General features: G+C 56.5%; 1 protein-coding gene across 1 annotated transcript; it reads left to right on the top strand.

The window, feature by feature from the left end:
• CNTN2 (contactin 2) lies at positions 1 to 24104 on the top strand. Its single transcript, XM_062605455.1, has 23 exons — positions 1 to 168; positions 8659 to 8770; positions 12623 to 12767; positions 13057 to 13232; positions 13517 to 13612; positions 13888 to 14097; positions 14724 to 14823; positions 15059 to 15234; positions 15910 to 16046; positions 16537 to 16666; positions 17523 to 17673; positions 17913 to 18040; positions 18388 to 18563; positions 19054 to 19174; positions 19510 to 19668; positions 19792 to 19941; positions 20653 to 20723; positions 20872 to 21106; positions 21510 to 21625; positions 22134 to 22320; positions 22600 to 22712; positions 22800 to 22968; positions 23287 to 24104. The coding sequence occupies exons 2-23, from the start codon at positions 8716 to 8718 to the stop codon at positions 23394 to 23396; spliced, it is 3111 nt and encodes a 1036-aa protein (XP_062461439.1). The 5' UTR covers positions 1 to 168; positions 8659 to 8715; the 3' UTR covers positions 23397 to 24104.
• The last annotated feature ends 320 nt before the right edge of the window (positions 24105 to 24424 follow it).

The following is a 24424-nucleotide window of genomic DNA, read 5'->3' as shown; positions in this document are numbered from 1 at the left end:
GCGAGGGAGCGCGCACGCAAGGAGGGAGGAGAGGGAGGAGCACATCCTAATGCAGAGATGCTGCAGTGGCTCCGGGCGCACACAGCCCCGCTCGGCCAGCACCAGCCGAGCACTGCCTCCGAGCGCGGCCGCCGGCCCCGCCGCCCGCACCGCACCGCCCCGCGCAAGGTAAGCGCCGCTCTCCCTCCGCCCGCAGAGGCTCCGGGCTGCAGGCACCGCTCCCCATCCACCGGAGCCGCCTCGCTCGGCCCCGGGAGCAGGGGGTGCTCCGGGCTTCTGCCGCGGCGACGGCTTCGCGATGCAGGCTCTGCCTGCGCTGGGGCGGGGATGGGAGGAAGCGGGGGCCGCGCTGTGTCACTTGTGGCAGCAGAAACGGCTCTTGCGGAATAAGTCTGGAATATCCCCGTTATTTATCACTGCCAGGCTTTTCCCGGCGCTTTCTGGCTGGAAGCACTTGGAGAGCCTGCTTCGGGGGGCGTTGGGCATCTCGAACGTGGCGCCTCGTGGGGGGCTCATAGAGCTTTTGATGCACAAAACTACTTCGGCATCTCCAGCATCGGGGCGGGGGGCAGAGCCCAGAGCAGCCCCAGATCTTCCTCTGCGGGAGGAGGACTGTGGTATCCCGAGCCCCCTCCTTACGCACCCCGGGTGAGGGGGGGGAGATGGGGCTGCTCCGGGCTCACCGGGGGTGTTCCTGTGCCTGAGGCTGGTTGGGGTTTGCAGGGAGGCTCTGGCGCTCAGTGCAAAGCCACAGACAAGCACTCGGCCCCCCCAGGCCTCAGCTCTGGGGTAGGCGGCAGCGGGAGGCCGGGGCTCCGCTCTTCCCGGGATCGGTGCATTCCCACATCCTGAAACTTCCCGGGATCCCTCGTCCCTCTGCAGCTCACCCACACCGAGCCGGGGCCCCCAGGCCTGCAGCGCTCCCAGGAGCTCAGCGGGATTCTCCTGGCTGGGGCGGGGAGCACTCATACGGGATTGGTGCTCTGAGGAGACACCGGTTGCTTTGAGGGTGGGAAGCAGCAGCCTCAGATCCCAGAGCTGGGAGCAACCCCAGCCCAAGGCTTCCGCCTCACCCCAAGAACAGCTCCTGCTCCTCCCAGGCCATCTCCAGGGGTACAAAACCGAGGCACAGGCTCTTGCACAAGACTTAGGAGCAGGTTTGCATCCACAGAACCCCTCCAGGCTGTTTGGTCCCGAGCACAACCCCAGCTTGGCAGCACCAACCCCAAGAGTCCCCTGCGCTGGGCAAGCAGCAGGTCCCGAACTTCCTAGAGACAACTGCACTTCCCATAGGGAGATCAGAACTGTCTGAGACTAAAGAGAGCAGATAGCAAAAGGGTCCCACCGTGCCCAGCCGCTCCCTGGAGCGCTGCGAGACAAAGGGATGCTCACGCTCCTCTCCACCACCTACTCGGTTACTCTCAACCTGAGCAACCACGACTCCTGTCACTCAAACCCTCGGCAAGGAATTTAATGGCCTGTGCCGTTTGCTCTGCATTTACCATCACCGGAGCCTAAAAGGCAGAAACCCCACGGTGCCATTAGGGAGGGCTTTCCCCACGCACACAGACCCAGAGCTCACGTGCATTAAAGCCCAGCCTGGATGCTCGGCCACCTGCATGCTTTGTGTGTGCCCAAAGCCCAAGTAATCCATGGAAAGCCATGCACCCAATGAGGGGCAGCCACCTCCCAGGTTCCTCAGTGCCTTCAGCACCCCCAAAGGACTCCTGCAGCACTCTGTGTGTGCAATGACCACTCTCATCTTTTGAGATCACTTCCCTGGAAGGTGCTGGGCATGAAGGGATCCCACACAGTGACCTGGAAAGCATCACATCCCAGTGGAGCATCCCAACAGCTCCCCAAGCAGCTCAGGAGCCAGCAAGCCCCAGGCTCAGCATCCCAAAGCATTGCCCTTCTGCGCAGAACAGGTTTAACTCTGCCTCACAGGGGCTGGCTTAACACAGCACTGCCTGTAGTTATCCTACAGCCAGAGGCACATCTCCCTCCTTCCTGAATCAATCTCGTGCACCATCAGCCCTGCTTTCCAGGGATGAGGAACCAAAGATGCCCAGGAAGGTTTGGGGGTGGGCTGATGGCAACCCTGTAAGCCCAGAGCTCTGCAGTAACAGGACCACATGGCTGCACACATCCCCTCACACCAGGGCAGTTTGCAGTGTGGCCACATGAATCTGCCACACAGGAAACCCCAGCATCGACCAGGGGCTTTCAGAGATGCAGAAAGAAGCCAGAGAGGTGCCTTAGAGTGGTTTAAGAGTCAAAACCACAGAGAGGGAAGGGAAGAAACACTGAAACCCGCTGTGATAAGGATGCATCAGGCTCTTTCTAGACACTTTCTGTCTGCTCCTCGCACTACACGTCTCTGCGTGCTTGTGGAGCTATCGAGAGGGAAATCAAGGCAAGGAAATCAAATGCTCAAACTACACAAACGCTCTTCCCTTGAGCCCAAAATGTTTTCTTTGCTACAACACTCGCCCTTGGTCCCACTGCCCCAGGGCAGTCGCAGCATCCAGGCCCTTAGCGGAGGGATGTGCAACCTGGCAACACGGGAGATGTCCCGAGGGAGCACACGAGGTATTCCCACCCACAGCCAGTTGGGGAGCACTGAGCCCAGCCCCGTCCTACATGAGTCCATGTATTATTTATTGTCCAGCACGCACAGCTATCAGTCCTGCACCAGGGAGCCATAAAGCAGGGAGCCCACAATAGGAGGATCTGGTTTGTGCTGGTTGCTGCCTGGCACTCTCTGGAGACTAAATACTGACCCCACCTTAACCAAGACAGGAGAGCAGGTTGGACACAGCCTGCCAAGCAGCACAATAAATACACCATGATTGCAGGGGATACCCTACCCTGCTCCTAGGGGGAAGAGCATCCCCCTTCCACATGGGGATACTGCATCCTCCCCAGCATCTCACACCCAGAGGTGCAGTGGGGCCAAGGCAAGAGCTGAGGAGCTGTGGGACTGGGGAGCTGGGCAGGGAGACGTTAGGGCTTCCCCATAGAACACATTCCCCAAGCTCTGCACTTGGTTTCCCTCCCTACAGCCTCTTCCCAGGCCTGGCTCTGCCAAGGGAGGTACCAGGGGAGGGGACGGAGCCCAGCTCCATCGCAGGTAGGGAGCTATTTATACCAGTGCCACATCAAAGAGGTTCTGCTGCTGACACCACGGCAGCACTAATAGCACAAGGTGGGTGGGTTTGGGAGGCTGCAGTGCTGAGGATGTCCCGGGGTTCAGTGCATGCTCAGCGCACGGAGCTGTGCTGCAGGAGGAAAGGAAAACCTGCAGTGGGAAGCTTGAGTTGGGAGCTTTATTCTGGGGACAACAACAGCAGCGAGTACAGCCAGGCCCTGACTCACTTCCCATCCCAGCATCCCCTCCCGTGCAGCTCCAGGGCAATCACCCACATTCCCAGGCAGGATGGAGAGAGCCTCACAGGAGTGCCTGTAAGAAGGGCCCAACGTTTGGAACTGTAGCATCCCTAACCAGCCCTTAACACGGATTCCAGGCACACACAGAATCATATCACCCATCAATCACCCATCACCTCAAACACCCCAGCGCTCAACTGGAGCCGCTTGTGGCCTTGTTTTCAAAGGCTTTAAGCATCCTTCCAGCTGCTATCGACTCAGGCACTGAACAAGCCTTCAGGGAGAGGTTAGGAGCTGCGGGCTGGCGGCGCCGGTCCAGCCCCGTGTGTGTGCCCAACAGCCAGGCATCTCAGAGAGCAAAGCTTCCTCCATCCCCTCTGCCCCGGGGCCAGAGCCCTCTGGGAGCTCTCCTGGCTGTTTCTGTTGGTCTCCTTTGATCTCCAATATCCTGTGCTGGTCCCTGCGGGGTTCCAGAGGGCTGGAGCCAGGCTGAGAGAGCTGGGCTGGGGCAGCCTGGAGAAGAGAAGGCTCCTGAAGGGGAGACCTGAGAGCAGCTCCAGTGCCTGAAGGGGCTGCAGGAAACCTGGAGAGGGTCTTGGGACAAGGGATGTAGGGACAGGCCAAGGGGAATGGCTTTAACCTGCCAGAGGGGAGGCTGAGATGAGCTCTGGGGCAGAAGTTCAAATATGGATCCTCATGAAGCCAGTTCCCTCACAGCTGAGTCAATCCGTGCCTGATAAGACACGGCAGGGCAGCCACGGGGCTGGGCTCAGAGCCCGCAGCAAGGGATGCCCAAAGCCTCTCCTGCCCCAGCCCGCAGCACACCAGGGGTTGGGGACATCAAGCGCGCTCCCCGTGCCCTGGCACACGGGTGTGGGGACTCGGACCTGCTCCGGGTACGACCCGGTTTGCACTCACTGCAACCCCGCAGCATCCCCGGGCTCACAAGCAGGGCTGCGGCACCAAACGCACTCAACAGAAGCACCAGGAGCAGCCTCAGCCCCAGCGACCGCAGCTCACCTCTGCGGGAGCAAGCGGAGCAGCTTCACAGCGCGCTGCCCCCACACTGGCATCCTGCTGCCTTCCTCCCTCAGCACAACGCACCCCAGGCGGCGGCTCCCAGAGGCAGGCAGGATGCGGGGACACAGAGGCCTCCAGCACCCACCGAGCTTGCAGCAGATCACACAGGACAGGAGTCCCAAAGGGGCTCAGAGCACCCTTCCCAGCCGTCCCAACAGAAACCCCTGCTCCCATCACCACCACGGCTCCCACCCTCCTCCTCTGCATGCTCAAACACCCCCAAATCAAACATGAACCCCCCTTTACCTCTCTGCAGCACAAGCTCCGGGCTCTCCACTGGGCTGGGAAGGGAGAGCCCCCGCCTGCCCGCAGTTATACTAACGAGGGCTGATTGTCATTGCCCACAGCTGGGGCAGGGGCCGGGGCAGAGGCACCAGCACTGATGGGGCCTGGGGAAGCTTCTTGTTCCCTGCTTGGTGGCTTTGCTCCCGTGCCAGGGCTCAGACCCTCTGCCCCTGCCCCTAAGCCGGGTGTTGAACAGCACAACCCTGGCACCGCTGCTCCCCTGCCTGCGTGGCCCAGGTGCAGAAGCAGCAGTGAGGACAGAGACTGGAACTGCTTTAACCCTCCCCGCCCGGGCTAGAGGTGCCCCCGTGCCCTCCCGCAGGCAGGACTCGCGGCGCTGTGGGTGCTGTGGGTGCACAGCGCGTCCCTGCAGGGATGCCTCAGTCCATCGGGCAGGAACAAATGGATCCGGACAGATCCAGCTCCAGCCCCGGCTGTGAGCACCATCTGCCCTGAGCATCCTGCTCCAGCATCCCCCAGCGCACCAGGGCACAGCTCTGCTCCTCTCCCCTCTGTCATGGAACCATGGAATGGTTTGGGCTGGAAGGGACCTCCCTAAGATCCCATCTCAATCTCTGTTCTTTCAGTTTAAAGCCATTGATTTCGTGTGTCCTATGGGACACAGCCCTGCTGCAGCTGGGACAGGGACCAGAGCCAGCAAGCAGAGCCCACAGCACTCCTCTACCTTAGGTCCTGGAGCCATCAACACTCCTGAACCCCCAAAGGCTCAGAAAGGGCTCAATGCAGAGCTCGTGTCTAAATTAGCCTCCCCCGAGCACAGGCAGCTTTACAGGAGGACAGATACAATAGAACCATGTGCCAGGCACTGAGACTGCTCGGGAGCAGGACAAAATGTACCTCAGCTTGAAAGGGTTCGCAAGGCAAAACGCAGCAGCCACCAAAAGCGCATCCTTTCCAGCCTCAGCAATGCTCAAGAGACACTCAGGGCACTCCTGCACCCCCCACCCTCAGCATCCTTCCCTGAGGAATGCTGCAGGTTACATGAGCACTCATCACGGAGCCACAGGAGATGGGGTTACACTCATTTGTCCTGGGGACATCTGGCCCCTTCTGGCCATGTCACCTCTTGGTAAAAGCCCATCTCCTACCAAAAGCCATTTCTGGCCCCTGCCTGCGCAGGGTCCTGCTGGAGTCACCTCCTCCGAAGGATGCTGCTCCACACCCATACCCGGCGCTGCGGGCTCTGGACCGGGCAGCGTCCCCTCTCCCAGAGGCTCACAATCTCTCTGCCGCTCTTTAACTCTGCTTCCATGATAATGGATCCCTCCCAGGTCCAGGGGCTCCAGAGGACAGGGCTAATGCAGCGTGCCCATGGCCTCCCTTGCTACTGGAAGTATTAATGACAGCATCCATTAGCAGGGATGACAGATCCCCTTTCAGTACAACAGAAGGCTCCTGAGTGACTGTCAAAATAGCCCATGAAGAGGGGAAAGAACAAGTTCCCATGGGCCCTATTCTAATTAGGGGGGAGAGAGGGTCTAAATATGAGCTGCAAAGCACACCACTCTATGGAGAAGCCAAGGGTTGGGTGCAGGATCCAGGGCTCAGGGTCATGGCTTTAAGGTGCCCCGGGGGTCCCAGCACATCCCAGGTGTCACCTCCCAGTGTCAGGGCCTGGAGCACAATTTGATGGCGGCACTTAGGTGCAAGGCAATCAGGAGCACACCAAGCAGGATCCCAGAGGATTAGTTCATCCGCTCTCCAATTGCAAACTAACGCAGTGTCAGCACTTGTGGGAATCACTGCTCCTCTCCCCTGTGTTCACTGGACCTGGAGCTCTCCCTGGCTATCACATTCCCAAAGCTTTTCTAGAGGAGTTCAAGCTGGGCTGAGGCTGCCCAGAGAGAACAAAGGGCAGAAGCAGCAAAGCTGCAGCCGGGCAGTGCCTTCACAGGCACAGGGTGAGGACTCAGCCTCAGAGAAGGGGCTGGCAATGATGGAGCAAGGCTTTGAGCTGCCACCGGCTGCAGGAACAGCTCCGGTGCTCTCTGCCCTTCCCAGCACTGGGCACTGGGTGAAGAAACCAAACTGCAGGGACCTGGAGGAGCGAGCTCCTGAATCGGTGCAGAGCGAGCCCACAGCCCAGCGCTGCCTGCAAAGCACAGGGCTAAAGGCTGGTCCTTGTCCCGAAGTGCTTACGAGGGGAGCACAAGACACACGAGAGAGGAGCAGGCAGAGGGGGAACAATGAGGCAGTGTTTGCTGCACGGCCGTGGGTTCAGGACACCATTTGGGGCATGATCCAAACGATTTCATGTGACTGAGTCACTCCAGGGCTGCGGGAGCAAGCTGATGGAGCCGCGTCCGTATCAGCGCATCTCTCCCCCGCTGTCCCTGCGGGACCTCGACTCAGCCCCCCTCGTGGCAGGGTCCCTCCTTCCCGGCCACGCAGCGCCGTGAAGCACCAGCCCCATTTGGGGGGCTGTCAGGTACGGGTTGAAGCAGGGAAGGAGCAGCTGAGAGCAGGCAGGAAGCTTTAAGGTCCGTGCATCCCAAAGCAGGCTGGGATCCTCTGAACATCTTCCTTTTGGCTGTGGGCTCCCCCGCCCATCCGGGGCTGCCCGGCAGAGGGGTGTGAAGCAAACACGGGGCTATCGCTGTTTGCTCAGGTGCATTTCCAGGGCTGCCTTTAATGAGCGGGACACTGTGGGGGGGGTTAAGCAGCCGTGTGCAGGGGGCTGCATCCTCCAGGGTAAGGAGTTAATCCCTGCTCGGGGGGCAGATGGGCAGGGAGAGGAGTGGAAGCGGCACCAGCTGGAGCGGAGGGAGAAGCTGCGCCCGCAGCCCGGCTCTTGGCAGCCGGGGGCTGTGTGCTGGGAACGTGGGGCTCTGCCTCCGCGCTTCGTCTCCACAGCAAAGACAAAGCGAGGGGGAAACACCCGGCCCCGACACCCCGCTGGGTCCGAGGGGAGCGCGGTGTGTGCGGGATGCGGCCCCGGGGGGAGCTCAGCCAGGACAGCGCAGGGACCGGCTCCGTGGGTCTTGTTTGGGCTCTCTCCGTTGGGAATCCCTGCTCCACCGACCGTGCCCAGGGCATCAGGAGGTGCTCGGCGCTCCCTTCATTAACAATCCACAGGCGTTAAGCCTAGAGGGGAAGCAGGAAATAACCCAGCGCTGCGCAGCCGCTTCACTGGGTGCGGAGCACGGTGCTGAGCTCGGCCCCCAAAGCCCCTCCACATCGGGGATGCCGCACAGGAATGGTCAGTCCCTGCCTGAAGGGCTGGGATTAAAGATGCCTCTTCCCCCAAATAACAGGAACGAACGATTTCTGTGTGCTTCTGGCTCTGCTTTCACTGAGACCTGCTGGGAAGGAAGCACTGTTGTGGAGCTGGGAAGGATACGGGACAGGAGGGAGGAGGAGGAACAATTCCCAAGCAGATCTGTCACAAAGCAAAAGAGCTCCTTCAGCCCCTGTGTGTTGCTCTGGATGTTTGCCCCCGTGTGACTCCCACCCCGGGCCTGTGGCCAACGGGGATGAGCAGCTGGATGCTGGAGCCTGGAGCTGAGCCACCGGAATGCTGCACGTAACTGCTGGGTCGGGGCAATCCCAGGCACAGGCTGGGGGAGAGGAGACTCAGAGCAGCCTGAGGAGGACTTGGGGTGTTGGTCGATGAGAAACTGAACCTGAGATGGGTTCAGCGTGTGCTTGAGCCCAGAACCCCCCCGTGTGCTGGGCTGCAGCGCAAGCAAAGTGAGCAGCAGGTAAAGGAGGCTGCCCCATCCCTGGCAGTGCTCAAGGCCAGGTTGGACACAGGGCTTGGAGCAAGCTGCTCCGGTGGAAGGGGTCCCTGCCCGTGGCAGGGGTTGGAGCTGGAGGAGCTTTGAGGTCCCTTCAGCACACACCATTCCCTCATTCTAACTCCTGTGTCCGTGTCTCACCCAGGGCCGCCGTCCCCACGCACGCACTGAGGCTCAGCCCTAACCCGCCCGGAGGCACGGGATGGGAAGCGCCGCTGGATTTGTCCGCACATCCCTCGCTGCCATCACCCTCCTGGGTAAGTGCAGCCCCCACATCCCTGTCCCATCCCGAGGTTTCCATGGGAGAAGCCAGAGGGGCTGCTGGAGATGCTGAGCAGGAGCCACCCAGGGCATGCAGTGGTCCTTGCTCATCCGGGATGCGCCTCTCTGTGCTCTATGATGCTCAAGCCCAATTCTCCGGTGGTTTATGCAGCTTTGCCCAACTTCCCTTTGTTCCACCCAAGGAAAAGGACAGGGATTGAGACACAAGCCTCCCCCTTTCTCAATTCAAGTTCAGGTGAAGTGCAAGAGATGCAGAACCTCCGGCAATGCCTTGGCAGGAGCAGTGTCCCTCACAGCCAGGCTGTGCTCGCCTTGGAGCAAGGAGGAACATCCTCCTGCCAGCAGGACGCACTCTTAGGGATCCCTTTTTGGCCATTCCCCGACTGCAAAGATTCCCCCATTCCTCAGGGACCATTTCTGCATCCCGGGGAGTCTCAGGCTGCACCCAAAAGGTCCCTTTTCAGCAGGGAGGTGTTTCATTCCAGACCACTGAGACCGAGATAATGCCTTCAAGGTAATTCATCATCCTGGGCAGAGACTGCTCGCCTGTCCTTATAAATATCTAATTACCTTTTAATGTTCTCCGGGTCCCCGAGGAGGCAGAGGGAGGGGTGGCTGCCCTACATTGGGATGCAATTAGCCTGTTTGGCAATTGGTGTGACCCAAATCTGGTGGAGGCAGGAGGATGGAGTCTGGTTCTCCCATTAACCAGCTGAGTTCGTGCAACTCGCTCCTCTTCCAAGCTGAGCCCACAGAAAATGACTCAGTGTAAAGCCCGTGAGGGCCGTTTCCTCTCGACCTTTGGCTGATGATGGGCTGGATCTCAGGAGCCAGCTGGGACACAGAGAAATGCTCCCTGGGAACAGGAGCGAGGGACCAGCTATAGATAAGGCTCGAGGAACCACTGCAGCGTGGACGGAGACCCAAACCCTCCAGGTCCGGGCTGTCAGCTGCCGCCTGGGAAGCGGGGCTGGCCTCAGGGCCCCTGCCTGGGGTGACTTCCAGCAGCATGGAAAGGTTTACAGCTCCTGAGGTGCCCAGGGATGAGGCTCCACAGAACGAGGCCGTCGGGGACGGCTGAAGCCTCCCGCTCCAGTGAGAGCCCTGGAAACCCCGAAGTCCAAGGCCAGGCACAGGCGTTCCCTTTGCTCCTCGGAAAGCTTCTCCTTAAAAACAGCCCCGGGCTCCTCCGGGAGCCGCACAGACCAGCTCTGCTTTGGGGCACAGGCGTCTGCGTCCGGCTGCCCGACAGCAGCAGCAACTGCCCAGCTCCAGGCTGCGGGGGTCCGGAGCTCCCTGCGCGCCAGCAGAGCTCAGCACAGAGGGAAAGCAGCTTCCTGGACACCCGGGCTTTCCAGGTCTGGCTGCCAGCACATTCCCCATCCTCGGAGTACCGCTCAACCACCCAGACACTGCGCTGTCCCGTCAGCATCCAGCACTTTCCTCTCCCAGCCAGCAGCACAAGTCACTCCCTGTGCTCCGTGCAGTCTCCAGCCTGGTTTTCCCACTTTCACTTCCCACTTTCACCTATTCCTATTTATTTAGTTGTTAACATTTACCTTTCCTAGTAACCAGGGTTGGTCCAGAGAGGTGCAGCAGTGTATTTACCATCCTTCCCGCTCTCCTCGCTGGATTTTAACACACAAAGTAGGGCTGCATAAGGCAAGGTCACTGCTTCCTGCAGATCTGGCTTGCAGGTTTAAAGACCTTTAGTTTGTGTTTGTCTTCTCCCCACTACCCAAATGATAGAGCCCAAGGTTTTGGTAACATCAAGAATGACAGCGTTCACCTCAGAGGAACTGAGATTTACCCCTCTGCTTTGCTCTCAGCTCCTGGTTCCAGCCATATCCTCACCTTGTAACTGTTGAGTGATGACTTTAACTGGTGCTCTGCTTAATGACTGAAGTCCAGGCACTTCACCCTCGCCATCAAGCAGACACCTTGGAACTGCAGCTAAAACCTCACCCAAACTCCTGGCATCGATTACATTAGAGAAAATCAATGCCTGACAGTTGTAGTCCATAACCTTGGCAGAGAGAAGGGGACAGCAGCAGGTAACAAGGGGGTGCAGACTCTGGGTGGAATCAGAGGCTTGATGTGGAAAGAGCATCCCATTAGAAGCAGCATGTGAGTGTTAATAATAGATATTTTAATTGTAAAGACATAGAAACTATTTCCCATACATTATGAATCTCAAAATTAAAGGGGTTTAAACCTTAATCCACTCACTACCACCTGTAAGAACACAACACCCTCCTTTCTTACTAATTCTCTGTTAACTCATTATTACTTCACTGGCTGGTCTGCAGTTACTTCCTTCAGACCCGCTCAGCACAGCCATTGCTGAGAGCAATGCTTACACACGCTTCTCCTTTGTGAACAGAACTGGTCTAGAAGGGAAGTGGCACCCACACTGATGGGGAGGGAATGAGACACTGAGGACGCTGCTTTTCCCTTCTCCCAGAGCATCAGACACAGGCTCCAGCCGCTGTCCCCTGTGTGACAGTGGCACCATTGGGTTCCCTTGCAGCAGCAGCACATCCCTGCTGCCAGCACCGAGGGCCTGGTAATTGCCTGATGCTCGGACACAGGGAGCAGCTGCTCCAAGCCCACGGAGCCAATTATCTCCCATCCCACCCTCATCTCCACATGCAAGAGCAGCCGGAACATGAGCTGAACCCCGGGAGCTACAGGTAAAGGGCTGCTTCCCCCGAGCCCAGCAGTGCTGAGCTGGCTGTTCCCTGCTGGAAGCTGCTCTTGCATAAAACATCACACTGGCTGGAGCCACTTAATTTAACTGGTGAGCATGCTGAGTGCTGTGGGGAAGGAAGCAGACTGCTGGCTGGCATGGCAGTTTGAAGACAGTTACTCATTCACATACAAAGCATGGAAGCATCCTGGAGCTTGTTAAGCCTCTCACTCCAGAGGCAGAGGGGCACCGAGCTGGAAGCTCTGCTTTGAGGTGGCCACATCCCTGTTAAGGGACAGGGTGCAGGGAGGGAGCAGGCTTCCTGGTGATCGTTATCCCAACAGCTGCTCCCGCAGTGAGGGATTTCCAGGCTTTGTTCTTCCTTATCTGCACACCCATTTCCATACAGCCTGTGTGGAAGGGGCTCTGCCAGCACTTGTCCCACATCTGAGACGCACTGAGATGCTGTGGATAGCTGGTTCCAGTGAAACACCATCACCACACCAAAGGTGACGCAGTGCAGGAGAAGGCAGGTTCTTATGTTCCTCCTGCGCCTATGCCTGAGCCATATCCAGAACCAAACCCTGAACACTACAAAGTGTTCTGAACACTACAAAGGAAGCCTCAAGCTCATCCCATTAGTTGAACAGCACTGCTACCAACAGCACCAGTTTGCACGCCAGCAAGCAGCAGGTTTGAGTCATTGAGAGCTGATAATGCTGCAGACACAGGGATGGAGGGGATCTGCAGGGAGGCAGGGTCCTGGAGAGGATTTCACAGGAACCAACCAGACAGAGGGGAACCAGCAGGTCCTCACTGCAGGGACACGGAGGGCATCCAGGGGCTCCCAGCTCCAGTCTCTGTGCACAGGTTTGCAGGAGGCACACGTCAGATCTCCTTCATCTGCAGCTCTTCAGGCCCATCTGGTCCCTCTGTCACAGCAGAGATGGTGTGAGATGCTCAGTGGGAAATGCACGTTATCTGCCCAGAGCCCCGGCTGGGGCTGGGCTCACATATGGGGTGTGATTTTCATGTTGCTCTTCCTTGGTTCTGGCGCTGGCAGGGACACCCTACGGAACTGAAAATGGCAAGTTTAGAAACAGCTAAATGGAGCTGAGCTTTTCTTCCCTCCTTGCAGTGTGGTGCCAGGCACAGAGCAGCACAAGGAGCTATGGGCCCGTGTTTGAAGAGCAGCCAGCCCATACCCTCTTCCCCGAAGGCTCAGCAGAAGAGAAAGTCACCCTGGCCTGCCGAGCCAGAGCCAGCCCCCCCGCGACCTACAGGTGAGATGTGGGGCACAACCATCATGGAAAAACCACCACCACGGGAGCCCGCCTCCCCATCCACATGGGATGTGCCGTCCCTCCCAGGACACAGGCTCAATCTAACCCAGATCCCAGCAAAGCACAGCCTGCACCAGGCACCACAAGAGCTGCAATGAGGATTTTGGACAAGGGCCTGTAGGGACAGGCCAAGGGGAATGGCTTTAACCTGCCAGAGGGGATCCCAACCCAAACCATTCCACGATTCCATGGTTTATACTGCGCTCACTCTTTACACCCCTCTTGGCAGGTGGAAGATGAATGGCACAGAGATAAAGATGGAGCCAGATTCCCGCTACCAGCTGGTTGCAGGTGATCTCGTGATAAGCAACCCAGTGAAAGCCAAGGATGCTGGCTCCTACCAGTGCGTGGCATCTAATTCCAGGGGCACGGTGGTGAGCAGGGAAGCCTCCCTCCGCTTTGGCTGTAAGTTTGTCTCCACCAGGTAAATGAAGTGTGGCCACATGTGGGGTAAACTGAGCCCCGTGCTCGCATTAACAGGGGTTGGAAAGAAGCTTTTCCATGCATGAAAGCCAACATCATCCCTGGGCACTTCCCATTACCATGGGAGTGCGGTAGAAAGCCAGTAATAGTTTTGGATCTCCCTCTGTACAACCGCTGCACAGAGCAGCCCGTGGACGGGGGGTCAAACACAGCCACTGCTCTGGCTGCTCCCTTCACCCATGGACAGGTTTGATTTTCCACGTTAGTTTTGCAGGAATTCTCTGCAGAGGAGCGTGACCCCGTGAAGATCACTGAGGGATGGGGAGTGATGTTCGCCTGCAGCCCCCCTCCCCACTACCCAGGTAAGCATCACCCTAGCAGGGGCTGGCAGCGCTGCTGGTGGAGAGGGACAGCAGATAAAGGGATTCCCAGCCACGTGAAGCACGCCGTGCTTTGCCTTGGGAATGCCAGGGAAGTGGATTTGGATTTCATTCAGCAACAAGACAGAGGCAGGGCTTCTCACATGGGGAAAACAAGCACCATCCAAGGACCACCCTGGCCTAGAAGACAGCAAGCGGGGTTTAGTCGCACCCGAGAGGACACAGCCACTCGTGCACGCTGCTCCCTTTCCCCACAGGCTTATCCTATCGATGGCTCCTGAACGAGTTTCCCAACTTCATCCCAGCCGACGGGAGGCGCTTCGTCTCTCAGACCACGGGAAACCTTTACATCGCCAAGACAGAGGCTTCTGACCTGGGCAACTACTCCTGCTTTGCCACCAGCCACATCGACTTCATCACCAAGAGTGTGTTCAGCAAGTTCTCCCGCCTCAGCCTCGCCGCAGAGGGTCAGTGCTCCCGGATTATCCTACAGGGAATGGGAAAATGCTCCACAGGGCAACAGCAGCCTCGCAGGGCAGCTGAGGAGCTTACAGAGGTGTTACCTGCCTGGGGCCTGGAGGAAGCAGCCCTCTCTCCAGGCTTCACTGTTCGTGTGCCTACAAACCCCATCAGAGGGTTTGTGTCTGTAAAAGAGGCAGGGCACAAGGCTCACAGCCCTCAAACTCCTTTGCCTTTGGTGACCTTGCAGAGGAGAAGGTAAGGAGACTTCTTGGGCAGGGCAAAGGGAGTAAACAGGCAGGAAATGAAGGAGAATAGCCCTGAGGCCAGACTGCACACAGGGGCTTGGAGCAAGCTGCTCTAGTGGAAGGGGTCCCTGCCTATGGCAGGGGCTGGAGCTGGAGGAGCTTTAAGGTCCCTTCCACCCCAAACCATTCCATGGTTCCATGAGATGTAAAGAGATTCTGAGTCTTTAGTAAGAGCTGGTTTAAAAAGAAAACTGAGCTCGGCCTCTGTTGCCTTCTCCAAACACAAGGGTTTAGGAAAGCAGAACTTCCAAGTACCTCTGCCCTTTCAGACCTCACTTGTGCTGTTTTACACTCATCCTGAACTCATCGGTGCTCTCCTTTCACAGATGCCAGGCAGCATGCTCCCAGTATCAAGGCCAGGTTTCCTGCAGACACCTACGCTCTGGCTGGGCAGATGGTGACGCTGGAGTGTTTTGCCTTTGGAAAGTGAGTGCCGCGTCTATTGCCCAGGAAGGGGGGGCATGGCAAAACCTGCAACTTCAACAACCCCTCTCCTCAGTGGTCTGCTGGAGACCAGCGATGGAGGGGGAGCAGGAGGAGGAGCTGGCTAAAGCCATCTGTCCTGCTGGCCAAGGCCCAGCGGGGATGGGAGCTGGGTGGCTACGTGGGGATGGAGTGTGCTGCACTGCAGCTGCCCATCACCGGGTTTACTCTCCCATAGCCCTGTTCCTCGGATCAAGTGGAGGAAGTTGGATGGCTCCCAGTCCTCCAAGTGGATCGGCAGCGAGCCCCTCTTGCAGATCCAGGATGTTGGCTTCGAGGATGAAGGCACTTACGAGTGTGAGGCTGAAAACATCAAAGGGAGAGACACCTACCAGGGCCGCATCATCATTCAAGGTAACACATTTAAGCACATGCTTTTCCAGAGCAAAACAACATGCCCCAGGCAACGGACTGAGCCTTTGGGAGTGAAAGCACCAGCTCTGATCCTGCCTTCACCAGCCCTGATTTTGCAAAGCCCTAACAAAGACCTGTAGAGATCACTGGTACCTCCCCTCAATGGGTACATTTAGGCTACAGCAAGTAGAGAGAGTGAACTTGCTCTAAAATCATTCTAGCAACAATGAGGTAACAAGGCAAGGGAGAATAGTGGTTATAATCAATCTTGGCTCTCAACCAAGATCTTCTCCAAGCCCAGGCTGCTTCCACAAGAGCTAATGCTTGGAGCTGTTAATCAGATCTAGCCAAGAACTTAACCTGGTTATCTTAGTCTGAATCAAGGCTTTCCTGAAGTTCAGGGACAACTGCAGACAGAAGGGAACCCCTAAAACTCTTCCTCAGATCTGGATTCTGCCTCAGTTTTGTGCAGCCCACACGCACGGCTGCAGCCAGAGCCAGCGAGGCCCCAGCCCCAGCCCCGCATCACATCGCTGCCCAAAGGCGAGGCTGTTAGGGTGCTGACACAGGCTGCGCTGAGCACGTGCCAGCAGAGGTGGCACAAGGAGCATCCCGCTGCCCGCCTGGCGCCGCGGCTCCCACCTGACCTCCTGCGCCCTGCGCCTCTCTCTGCAGCTCAGCCGGAGTGGCTGGAGGTGATCACGGACACGGAGGCTGACATCGGCTCCGACCTGCGCTGGAGCTGCGTGGCCGCTGGCAAACCCAGGCCCGCGGTGCGGTGGCTGCGGGACGGGCAGCTCCTGACTTCCCAGGTACCAGCACCCAGCGAGGGCAGCTCAGCCACAACCCGCAGTGCTGGACCTGCTGCTCCCCTGCCTCGCTGCAAGCGCATCTCAACCCCGTTCTGTCATCCTGCATCCCATGTGCCCCCACGAGGCTGCAAAGCAATGCCACGGTCCTTACCCACGGCAAGTCCCCTCTCCCGGCATTACCATCCCAGCCATTGCTTCATGCAACTACAGGGACTCACAGCCAGTTACCAGGGTGGATAAATAGCACCTTGGACCTGTCTTTGTATGACCTGCACATTGCTGCATAGGCACTCCGAAGTCTCAGCAGAGCACAGTGATGTGGGGTAGTGACTGGACAGACATGAACACGTCCTGCGTTTCCTCCTATGGAAAACCAGGCTGGCTCCAACCTGGCATCAGAGTCTGTAATGAAACTCAATCCTGAGCACACGAGGCTTGAGTTCCATTTGTGTTTTTCTCATCTAATGGGTTCATCCTCTTGTTTGCACAGAACCGCATTGAAGTGAGCGGTGGAGAGCTGAGATTTTCCAAGCTAGTCCTGGAGGACTCTGGCATGTATCAGTGTGTGGCTGAGAACAAGCATGGCACAGTATATGCAAGTGCTGAATTAACAGTGCAAGGTAATTCCTCACTTCCCAGTGCTCTGGGTTTCAATGGGACACTGAAGCATTTTAGATCTTTTCCTAACAACCTGCGCTTGCGATGTCAGAGTGATAAGAGCAGACAAAACTGGCTTCACTCACCATTGGAATGTCGTTGCTGGTTCAACAAGACCCTTTACAACCCTTTAAAATTGAAATCTTGTGTAAATTCAGTAATGCTGAAAGAGAACAAGGACATCTGTTTAGCTACAGAAAGTGTACAGGACAGAGAGCGGCAGCACAAGCTCTAACCTACCACACAACCTCCCTCTTTTGGAGAGGAAAGAGGCCAAAGAGAAGAGCTCGGTACCCATTCTGCCTTTGATGGGTGCTGACTGGAACTGGGCTGATACCAGCCTTGGTCCTTATCAGTCTAAAAGCTTATCTCCTCGTGGTCAGTAGATGCCAGGGAGAAATTAAAGGCCCTAGGCCTCAATTGCCCAACATTAACACACTGCAACAGATAAAATCCAGTTCTGTCTCTGCAGTTCCAGGAGGAGTTGTGGGCAAGCTGGATGCCTCCATTGCTGAGCTTGGTCAGGGAACTGAAGAGAATATCCTCTACATTTTCAAAAGCAGCTGTTCTTGTGTCTCTCAAAGACCTTGCACTTGTTAGGGTCATACCCCATTGCTATTACAACACATAACATCTGCCCTTCTGGTTAGAAACCAGCTGGCAGCCGAGGAATCCCTCCTTCATCTCGCTCACCAGATACTGCCATGCTTCTGTTACCAAACCACCTAACAACAAACGGATGCCTACTTACCTGGCACTTAAATGCTCCCACTGCAGTGTTTTCTAACCATGCCTCAATCCTCTTTTTTCCCCCTGTAGCCTTAGCACCAGATTTTAGACTAAACCCAGTGAAGCGACTGATCCCTGCAGCCCGAAGCGGGAAGGTCATCATCCCCTGCCAACCAAGAGCAGCACCTAAAGCCACCATTCTCTGGACCAAAGGGACTGAACTTCTGGTCAACAGTAGCAGGTAGCAGCACTGGGTCAGCCTCTACCTAGAAACCATAGCTAAAACGGGTTTTTCTTGCCAGAAGCCTGGACTTGATGACCAAAGCGTGCTGCTACATCTATAGCTTCTTTAGAGAACGAGTATTTTGAGCCCTGTCTATCACCAGTTCCTCTCAAATCAGCAGGTGTTGGAAACTGTCAGATGCACAGAGTGAACAGCCACTGTAACCTTCCTCTTGTGTGGTTCTTCTTCCCTTCCAGGGTGACTATTACCACAGACGGCACCCTGATCCTCCAGAACATCAGCAAATCCGATGAGGGGAAGTACACCTGCTTTGCTGAGAATTTCATGGGCAAAGCCAACAGTACTGGGATCCTCTCCGTCCGAGGTAGAGATGTTTGCCTTGACTTGGGGTCAGTTGAACAAGAGATGTCTAAGAGTGCCAGGATTTTCCCTGTACTCCCCAGAATCAATGCAGTACTCAGGGAACCAACGACATTTCAGCCTGTGGAGGAGCAACCCTCCTGCCTGACCCCCCCAAATCACCCCTACCAACAACCAGCCCTTGGGAAAAGCATTTCCATTTTCTAACCACCCTCCTCCTGTAAAACCCCAGCCAGCAGAGAGGGATGACAAGCTGCAAAGCGTTAGCTGGTCTGGATGCTCAGCAGCAGTCATGTGGAGCTGGTACATGGATGTATGGAGCTAACAGCCCTCCCTGCTCTTTCCCTGCAGATGCCACCAAAATCACATTGGCACCATCTAGTGCTGACATCAATGTAGGTGAAAACCTCACTCTGCAGTGCCACGCATCTCACGATCCCACTATGGACCTGACCTTCACCTGGTCACTTGATGATTTCCCCATTGACTTTGACAAGTCAGAGGGGCACTACCGCCGGGCCAGCGTGGTGAGTAGAAAGGGCAAGCAGGGCAGGGAGAACAGAATAGAAAGCTCATGCCTCAAGGTGAGGGCAGGGAGGGATCACTCACCAGGTACCATCACGGCCAAAGCAGACTCAGCTTGGGGAAACTGAGTCGCTATCAACCAAATCGGAGCAGAACAGCGAGAGATAAAACCCAAAACACCTTCCCCTCACCTCTCCCTTCTTCCCTGGCTCAACTTCACCCCTGAATTCTCCACCTCCTCCCCACCAGTGGCACAAGGGGACAGGAATGGCTCATCCAGGTTGTTCAGAAGCACATCCAGCCTGGCCTCGAACATCTCCACTGACAGGCGATGTCTCCAACGTGATAATTCATGGGCTTCACAAACTCTAGGAGCTACCTCTGTAGCCCCTTCACTACCAAAACCTTGCCACACAAAGACAATACCTTGTTGAATGCCGGCTATGATCGTGCATGTTCAAGTGCTCTCCCCACTGTCTTTTCCCCATGCAGAAGGAAGCTATTGGAGACCTCAGCATCTTCAACACGCAGCTGAAGCACTCGGGGCGGTACACGTGTACAGCCCAGACCGTGGTGGACAGTGCTTCGGAGTCAGCCACGCTGACTGTCAGAGGTAACCTCTCTGTTGTAAAGTCCCCTGCTCCTCACAAGCCTGAAGTAACAGCATGGTCCTTGCAAGGGATCAGCTTCTCTTCCCACGAGACCAGCTCACCATAGAATCATAGAATGGTTTGGCTTGGCAAGGACCTTAAGATCATCCAGTTCCAACCCCCTGCCATGGGCATCTAACATTTGAGCTGGATGCGAGAGGCTTATAAGCTTTTCTGGAGGCCAGACTTGGAGGCTTCCAGAAAAGAAAGGCCTGATATAGGAGTGGCCCACCACGAAGAGCAATGAGCCTCCAGATCTCCCAGCTCAGTAACGTGTCTGTGTCCCCCATCTCCCCAGGACCTCCAGGCCCCCCTGGGGGGGTGGTGGTGAGAGACATCAGTGACAGCACGGTCCAGCTGAGCTGGAGCAGGGGCTTTGACAACCACAGCCCCATTGCCAGGTACATCGTGGAGGCACGGACCCTCCTCTCCAGCAACTGGAAGCAAATGCGCACCAGTAAGTGTCCTGAGGGCAGTGGTGGTGGCATGGCCTGTGTGGTGGGCACCAGCTGGGTGCCCAGCTCTTGCTCTGTGCTCCTATGCTCTATTTGTCCCCCTCTCACGTTATTGGATTATATAGATCCTGTAAATATTGAAGGCAATGCAGAGACAGCCCAAGTGGTGAACCTCATTCCTTGGATGGATTATGAGTTCCGGGTCTTAGCAAGTAACATCCTTGGAGTTGGGGAGCCAAGTTTACCCTCCAGCAAAATCCGTACCAAAGAAGCAGGTATGTGCAGAGGTGCTCAGAGGTGGAAGGGGGAATTCAAGGTACCTGGGTGCTGGAGGGGGAAGGCTGGCTTGCAGCATGCCCTGGTCACAAATAACCAGTCATCTCCTTGAGTGCTCCTGGAGGTGATGCCGTCACATTTATGCCTCTTTGCCCATTTACATGTCAAAGACAGAGCAGTACTAGAGCTGGCAGCTCACTTCACCAGCACAAGATACAAGATATTAAACCATTATTAATCCTAGCCCCAAATCCTGTACCTTCTGGGCACTAATGCTTAGGAAGAGCTCCAGTAGATCACAGCTCTGCAAAAACAAGGTGAACTTCCCAGCAAATGGCTGTGAATGTTCATTCTATCTTCTGCTGCTTGCACGGGCAAGCAGAAGGGATGTAAGAACAGCAGGAGAACTGCTCTTAACATACCAAATGCATATTAAATCCTTTGTTAAAGCTCCCCTCCCTATCCCTGCTTTTGAGCTTGATTCTTGTCTCCTCCGAGATGTGCTGCCTCCAATTAAGCTCATCAGGCACTAGGCAGACTCTGGACTATAATATCTGACATACTCAGGGCTGGAAACCCAGCCCAGCACTTTGAGAGGAGCTCTCCAGGCCTGGCTTACCCCCAGCCTGTGCAGTGTCTGTGCTCATCTCCATCACTGCCCTTGCCTTAACCCCACCTGTGCTGTCTGCTTTTGTTTGGGGACCTGACAGCACCAACTGTGGCACCATCTGGGCTGAGCGGAGGCGGAGGGGCCCCCAACGAGCTGATCATCAACTGGACGGTAAGGGCAGGCTGGGAGAGGGCCACGGGGAGGAGCAGGCGCCGTGCCCTCCGAGCAGCCGGTGCTGTGACGGTGCCTGCGAGCCGGACGCTGCGCCGACTCCAACGCGCACGGACCAAGGCTCCTCTCTCTTCCCATTCCCTCCCAGCCGACGCTGCGGGACTACCAGAACGGGGACGGCTTTGGCTACCTCCTGTCCTTCCGCAAGAAGGGCACGGAGGGGTGGCTGACAGCCAGGGTGCCGCACGCCGAGTCGCTGCACTACGTGTACCGCAACGAGAGCATCGGCCCCTACACCCCCTTCGAAGTGAAGATCAAGGCGTACAACAGGAAGGGAGAGGGACCGGAGAGCCTCACCGCCATCGTGTACTCGGCAGAGGAAGGTAAAGAGGGGCTGCAGAGGCTCTCAATGCACCATGAACCAACCAACGTGTCCTCAAGCAGCTCCCGGCAGAGCTGGGTCTCTCGGGGAGCTCAGCAGCAGGAGAGGTTTCCTTAACTCAGAGCAGCGGGCAGAAGTTCCACTGTAACACTGACCTACGTCAAATACACAGGGAGATGTTTCCCTATAACCCAGAGCTCCAGAGCAGACACATCCTCACAGCACACATCTGTAGCCCTGCTTGTCCTATTAAGTCCCTAAATCCCTTCCTCTTGCTTTACTCCGTGCACATAACACCAGCTGTCTGCCTGCACGGTAACGGGGAGAGCCCTTGGTTTCAGTACTGCCATTGTGCTGCCTGGAGATAGGGAAAGGATTTTCTTCCCTTGTGTTATCTTTTTCAGAACCAAAAGTGGCTCCATTCAGAGTTATAGCCAAGGCTGTTCTGTCCTCAGAAATGGATGTATCCTGGGAGCCCATTGAGCAGGGAGACATGACCGGGGTGCTCCTGGGCTATGAGGTACGAGCCGGCATGTGAATGAGAGACACTGAAACTGAGCCTGGAAAGCCCAGCAGAGAACATCCTCCAGGCTCAGTGAGATGGCATTTTGCTTCCAAGGACGGGGGATAAGTAACGGACAGCACAAGCTCTAATGGGGCCAGTGTGGCTGCCCCGCTCCTGAAGGCTGTCACCTTATCCCAGGCACATCCTAAGCAAAATGTACAGAGACAAACACCAAAGAGTCTCCAGCACCGGCTGGGGATGAGGATGGAGAGACACTGGCACAGGGTGCCCAGAGAAGCTGTGGCTGCCCCATCCCTGGCAGTGCTCAAGGCCAGGTTGGACACAGGGGCTTGGAGCAAGCTGCTCCAGTGGAAGGTGTCCCTGCCCGTGGCAGGGGTTGGAGCTGGAGGAGCTTTAAGGTCCCTTCCAACCCAAACCATTCCATGATTCCACGGATGGACCAGGTCTGGTATCTGCAGGTGCTTCTACCCTGACTAAACCGATCCTTCCCTTTTCTGCTCAGATCCGGTACTGGAAGGATGGTGACAAAGAGGAGGCAGCCGACAGGGTGAGGACGGCGGGGCTGGTCACATCAGCTCATGTAACAGGCCTGCACCCCAACACCAAGTACCACGTGTCCGTCAGAGCGTACAACCGGGCTGGCACCGGCCCCCCCAGCCCCTCCACCAACGTCACCACCACGAAGCCACGTGAGTGACCCTGCTTTGACCACGGCCTTCCTGGGGCTGCTGCTTCCTCCAGAGGATCCCCAGTGACTCCCAGACCCATAGGAGCTTTATCTTGGTGCTCTAACACCATTTAGAGTAGGCCATAGAACTCCTGTGCCTTGCATTGCCTCTGAGATCTGAGCTCAGAGTAACCTCTGCTGGGCTCAAACCAACCTCAGTGAGCACTGTAAAGCCTCAGGAGGCAGCTGTAACCAGCACAACCTCCTCATCAATCCCTAACGTCCTTGTTTCCTACCTCAGCACCAAAGAGGCCACCTGGGAACATCTCCTGGACGTTTTCTGGGTCTACAGTCAACATCAAGTGGGATCCAGTGGTGGCAAAGGCAGACGAGTCTGCAGTTACGGGCTACAAGGTACAGGCAGGCTGAAGCTGGCTTCTCCTACAGGTGACCCTAAGGAAAGCACAGCGCACACAAACTCAGCCTTGCCTTTTCCAACAGATGCTTTACAGGCAGGATTCCCACTCTGCTCCCACGCTGTTCCTGGCCAACAAGAACCAGCTCGACATCCCTGTCCCTGAAGACTTCACCCACGCCTTTGTCCAGATCCGGGTGACGGGCCCTGGCGGAGACGGAATCCCAGCGGAGGTTCACATCCTCCGGAACAGTGGTAGGGGCACTCCTCTGAGTACACCCCCTCCTTACAAACACCCATCCCCAGGGTGCTGCACACCCCTGGCAACCAAGGTGCCGGTCTGCAGGACCACTTCCCTGGCATTCTGCAACTGCTCTTTGATGGGCAATGACGTGGCCATAGCACAGCAGGACAGTAAACGCCGTCCTGCTTTAACCCCACTCCCTTCCTGGGAGGCTCCTCAGGGACAATCCCAACAGGAGCAAGCCCAGCTCCAGAACCACCATTTTACCAACCTTCCCAACTCTTCCCTCAAGGGATCCGGTCACTCCCTGCCTGTTCCCCTTCTTGCAGGGACAAGCATGATGGTGGAGGACTCTGTGACGAGGCCGGTGCCACACGCCGTCACCATCACAACTCATTCTCTAGTACTGGCGGCCCTGATCAGGTACCTGGAGCTCTGACGACGGCCACAGCAGCAGAGGACTCGGGACATGCTCCCTCCCAAGGCCGTGGGGAACTCCTCAACACTTGGCTGCTGCAGCATCACCTTTGTGCCACGGCAGCACTACAGCAAAAGGATTTGACAACGTGGGTTTAAGGCAGGAAGAGGGAAAGAGCCTTTTTTTTGGTGGTGTTTTGGAAGAACATGAGCTTTCCTACAAGAAATGGGTCTTTAACCGAGATTAAAGCTTTTATACACAAACAAGTGAAGAATTCCACATGAATTCTGACAGCAACTGCCCCCACATTGCACCCAATCGGTTTTTCTGCCTTATGAAGCCATGTACTAAAATAACCAGACTGCTACAGTTACCCTTTGGTTTTAAACATGTACAGTGAATTTCGGGGGGGGGGAGAAAGGGAGGCTGGGGACTGAGATTTCACAGTGATCAGCATGTTCCATCCCAAGCCCACTCACAGCCATCTCCAACGGATCATGGGACAGGATTCTGCTTTCCCCACTCACAATATGCAGCCCAAGGAGATAAAGCCACGAGAGGGATTGATCTCTGCCCCATCCTGAAGAACATGGAGCTTAGATGTGAAAAGCCTTTTTGACAACCCTGGTGTTAACTTGCAAGCCCAGCCTCCTGTTTGTATCAACCGTTCTGCTGTGAGGTACAACGCTCAATGTCATCCACGGCCCATGTGCTTTGGGGTGGTTTTCTCACACTGTTGGCCTCTTTCCTTAGCTCTTGGGAGGGAGGAGAAGGCGTAAGGGAAAAGGAGACAGTTCTTTAGCACTGGCTAATCCAGAGAGGCAGTCCTGCCTCCTGACAGAGGTGTCCGCATCTCCCATTTCAGTAGAGAGAGGGTCTTAAGGGAGGAATTAAAGGAGTATCAGAGAAGTTAAACAAGAGCTGGAGACTCAGGAGCCAGCCCAGGGGCAACAAAGCTCACTCTGGGCTCAGCTTCGTCTCCCTCCAGCCATGATGCCAGGCTCCATTTGGGGCTGCAAGCTTGAGATCCAGCCAAGAATTCCAGCTCC

This window comes from Pezoporus occidentalis, unplaced genomic scaffold (assembly GCF_034315485.1).
Source record: "Pezoporus occidentalis ecotype Australia unplaced genomic scaffold, CSIRO_AGI_Poc_V1 ctg92, whole genome shotgun sequence".
Taxonomy (NCBI): Eukaryota; Metazoa; Chordata; class Aves; order Psittaciformes; family Psittacidae; genus Pezoporus; species Pezoporus occidentalis.
Note: the sequence above shows the minus strand (reverse complement) of the source record. Positions and strands in the feature narration are given on the sequence as shown.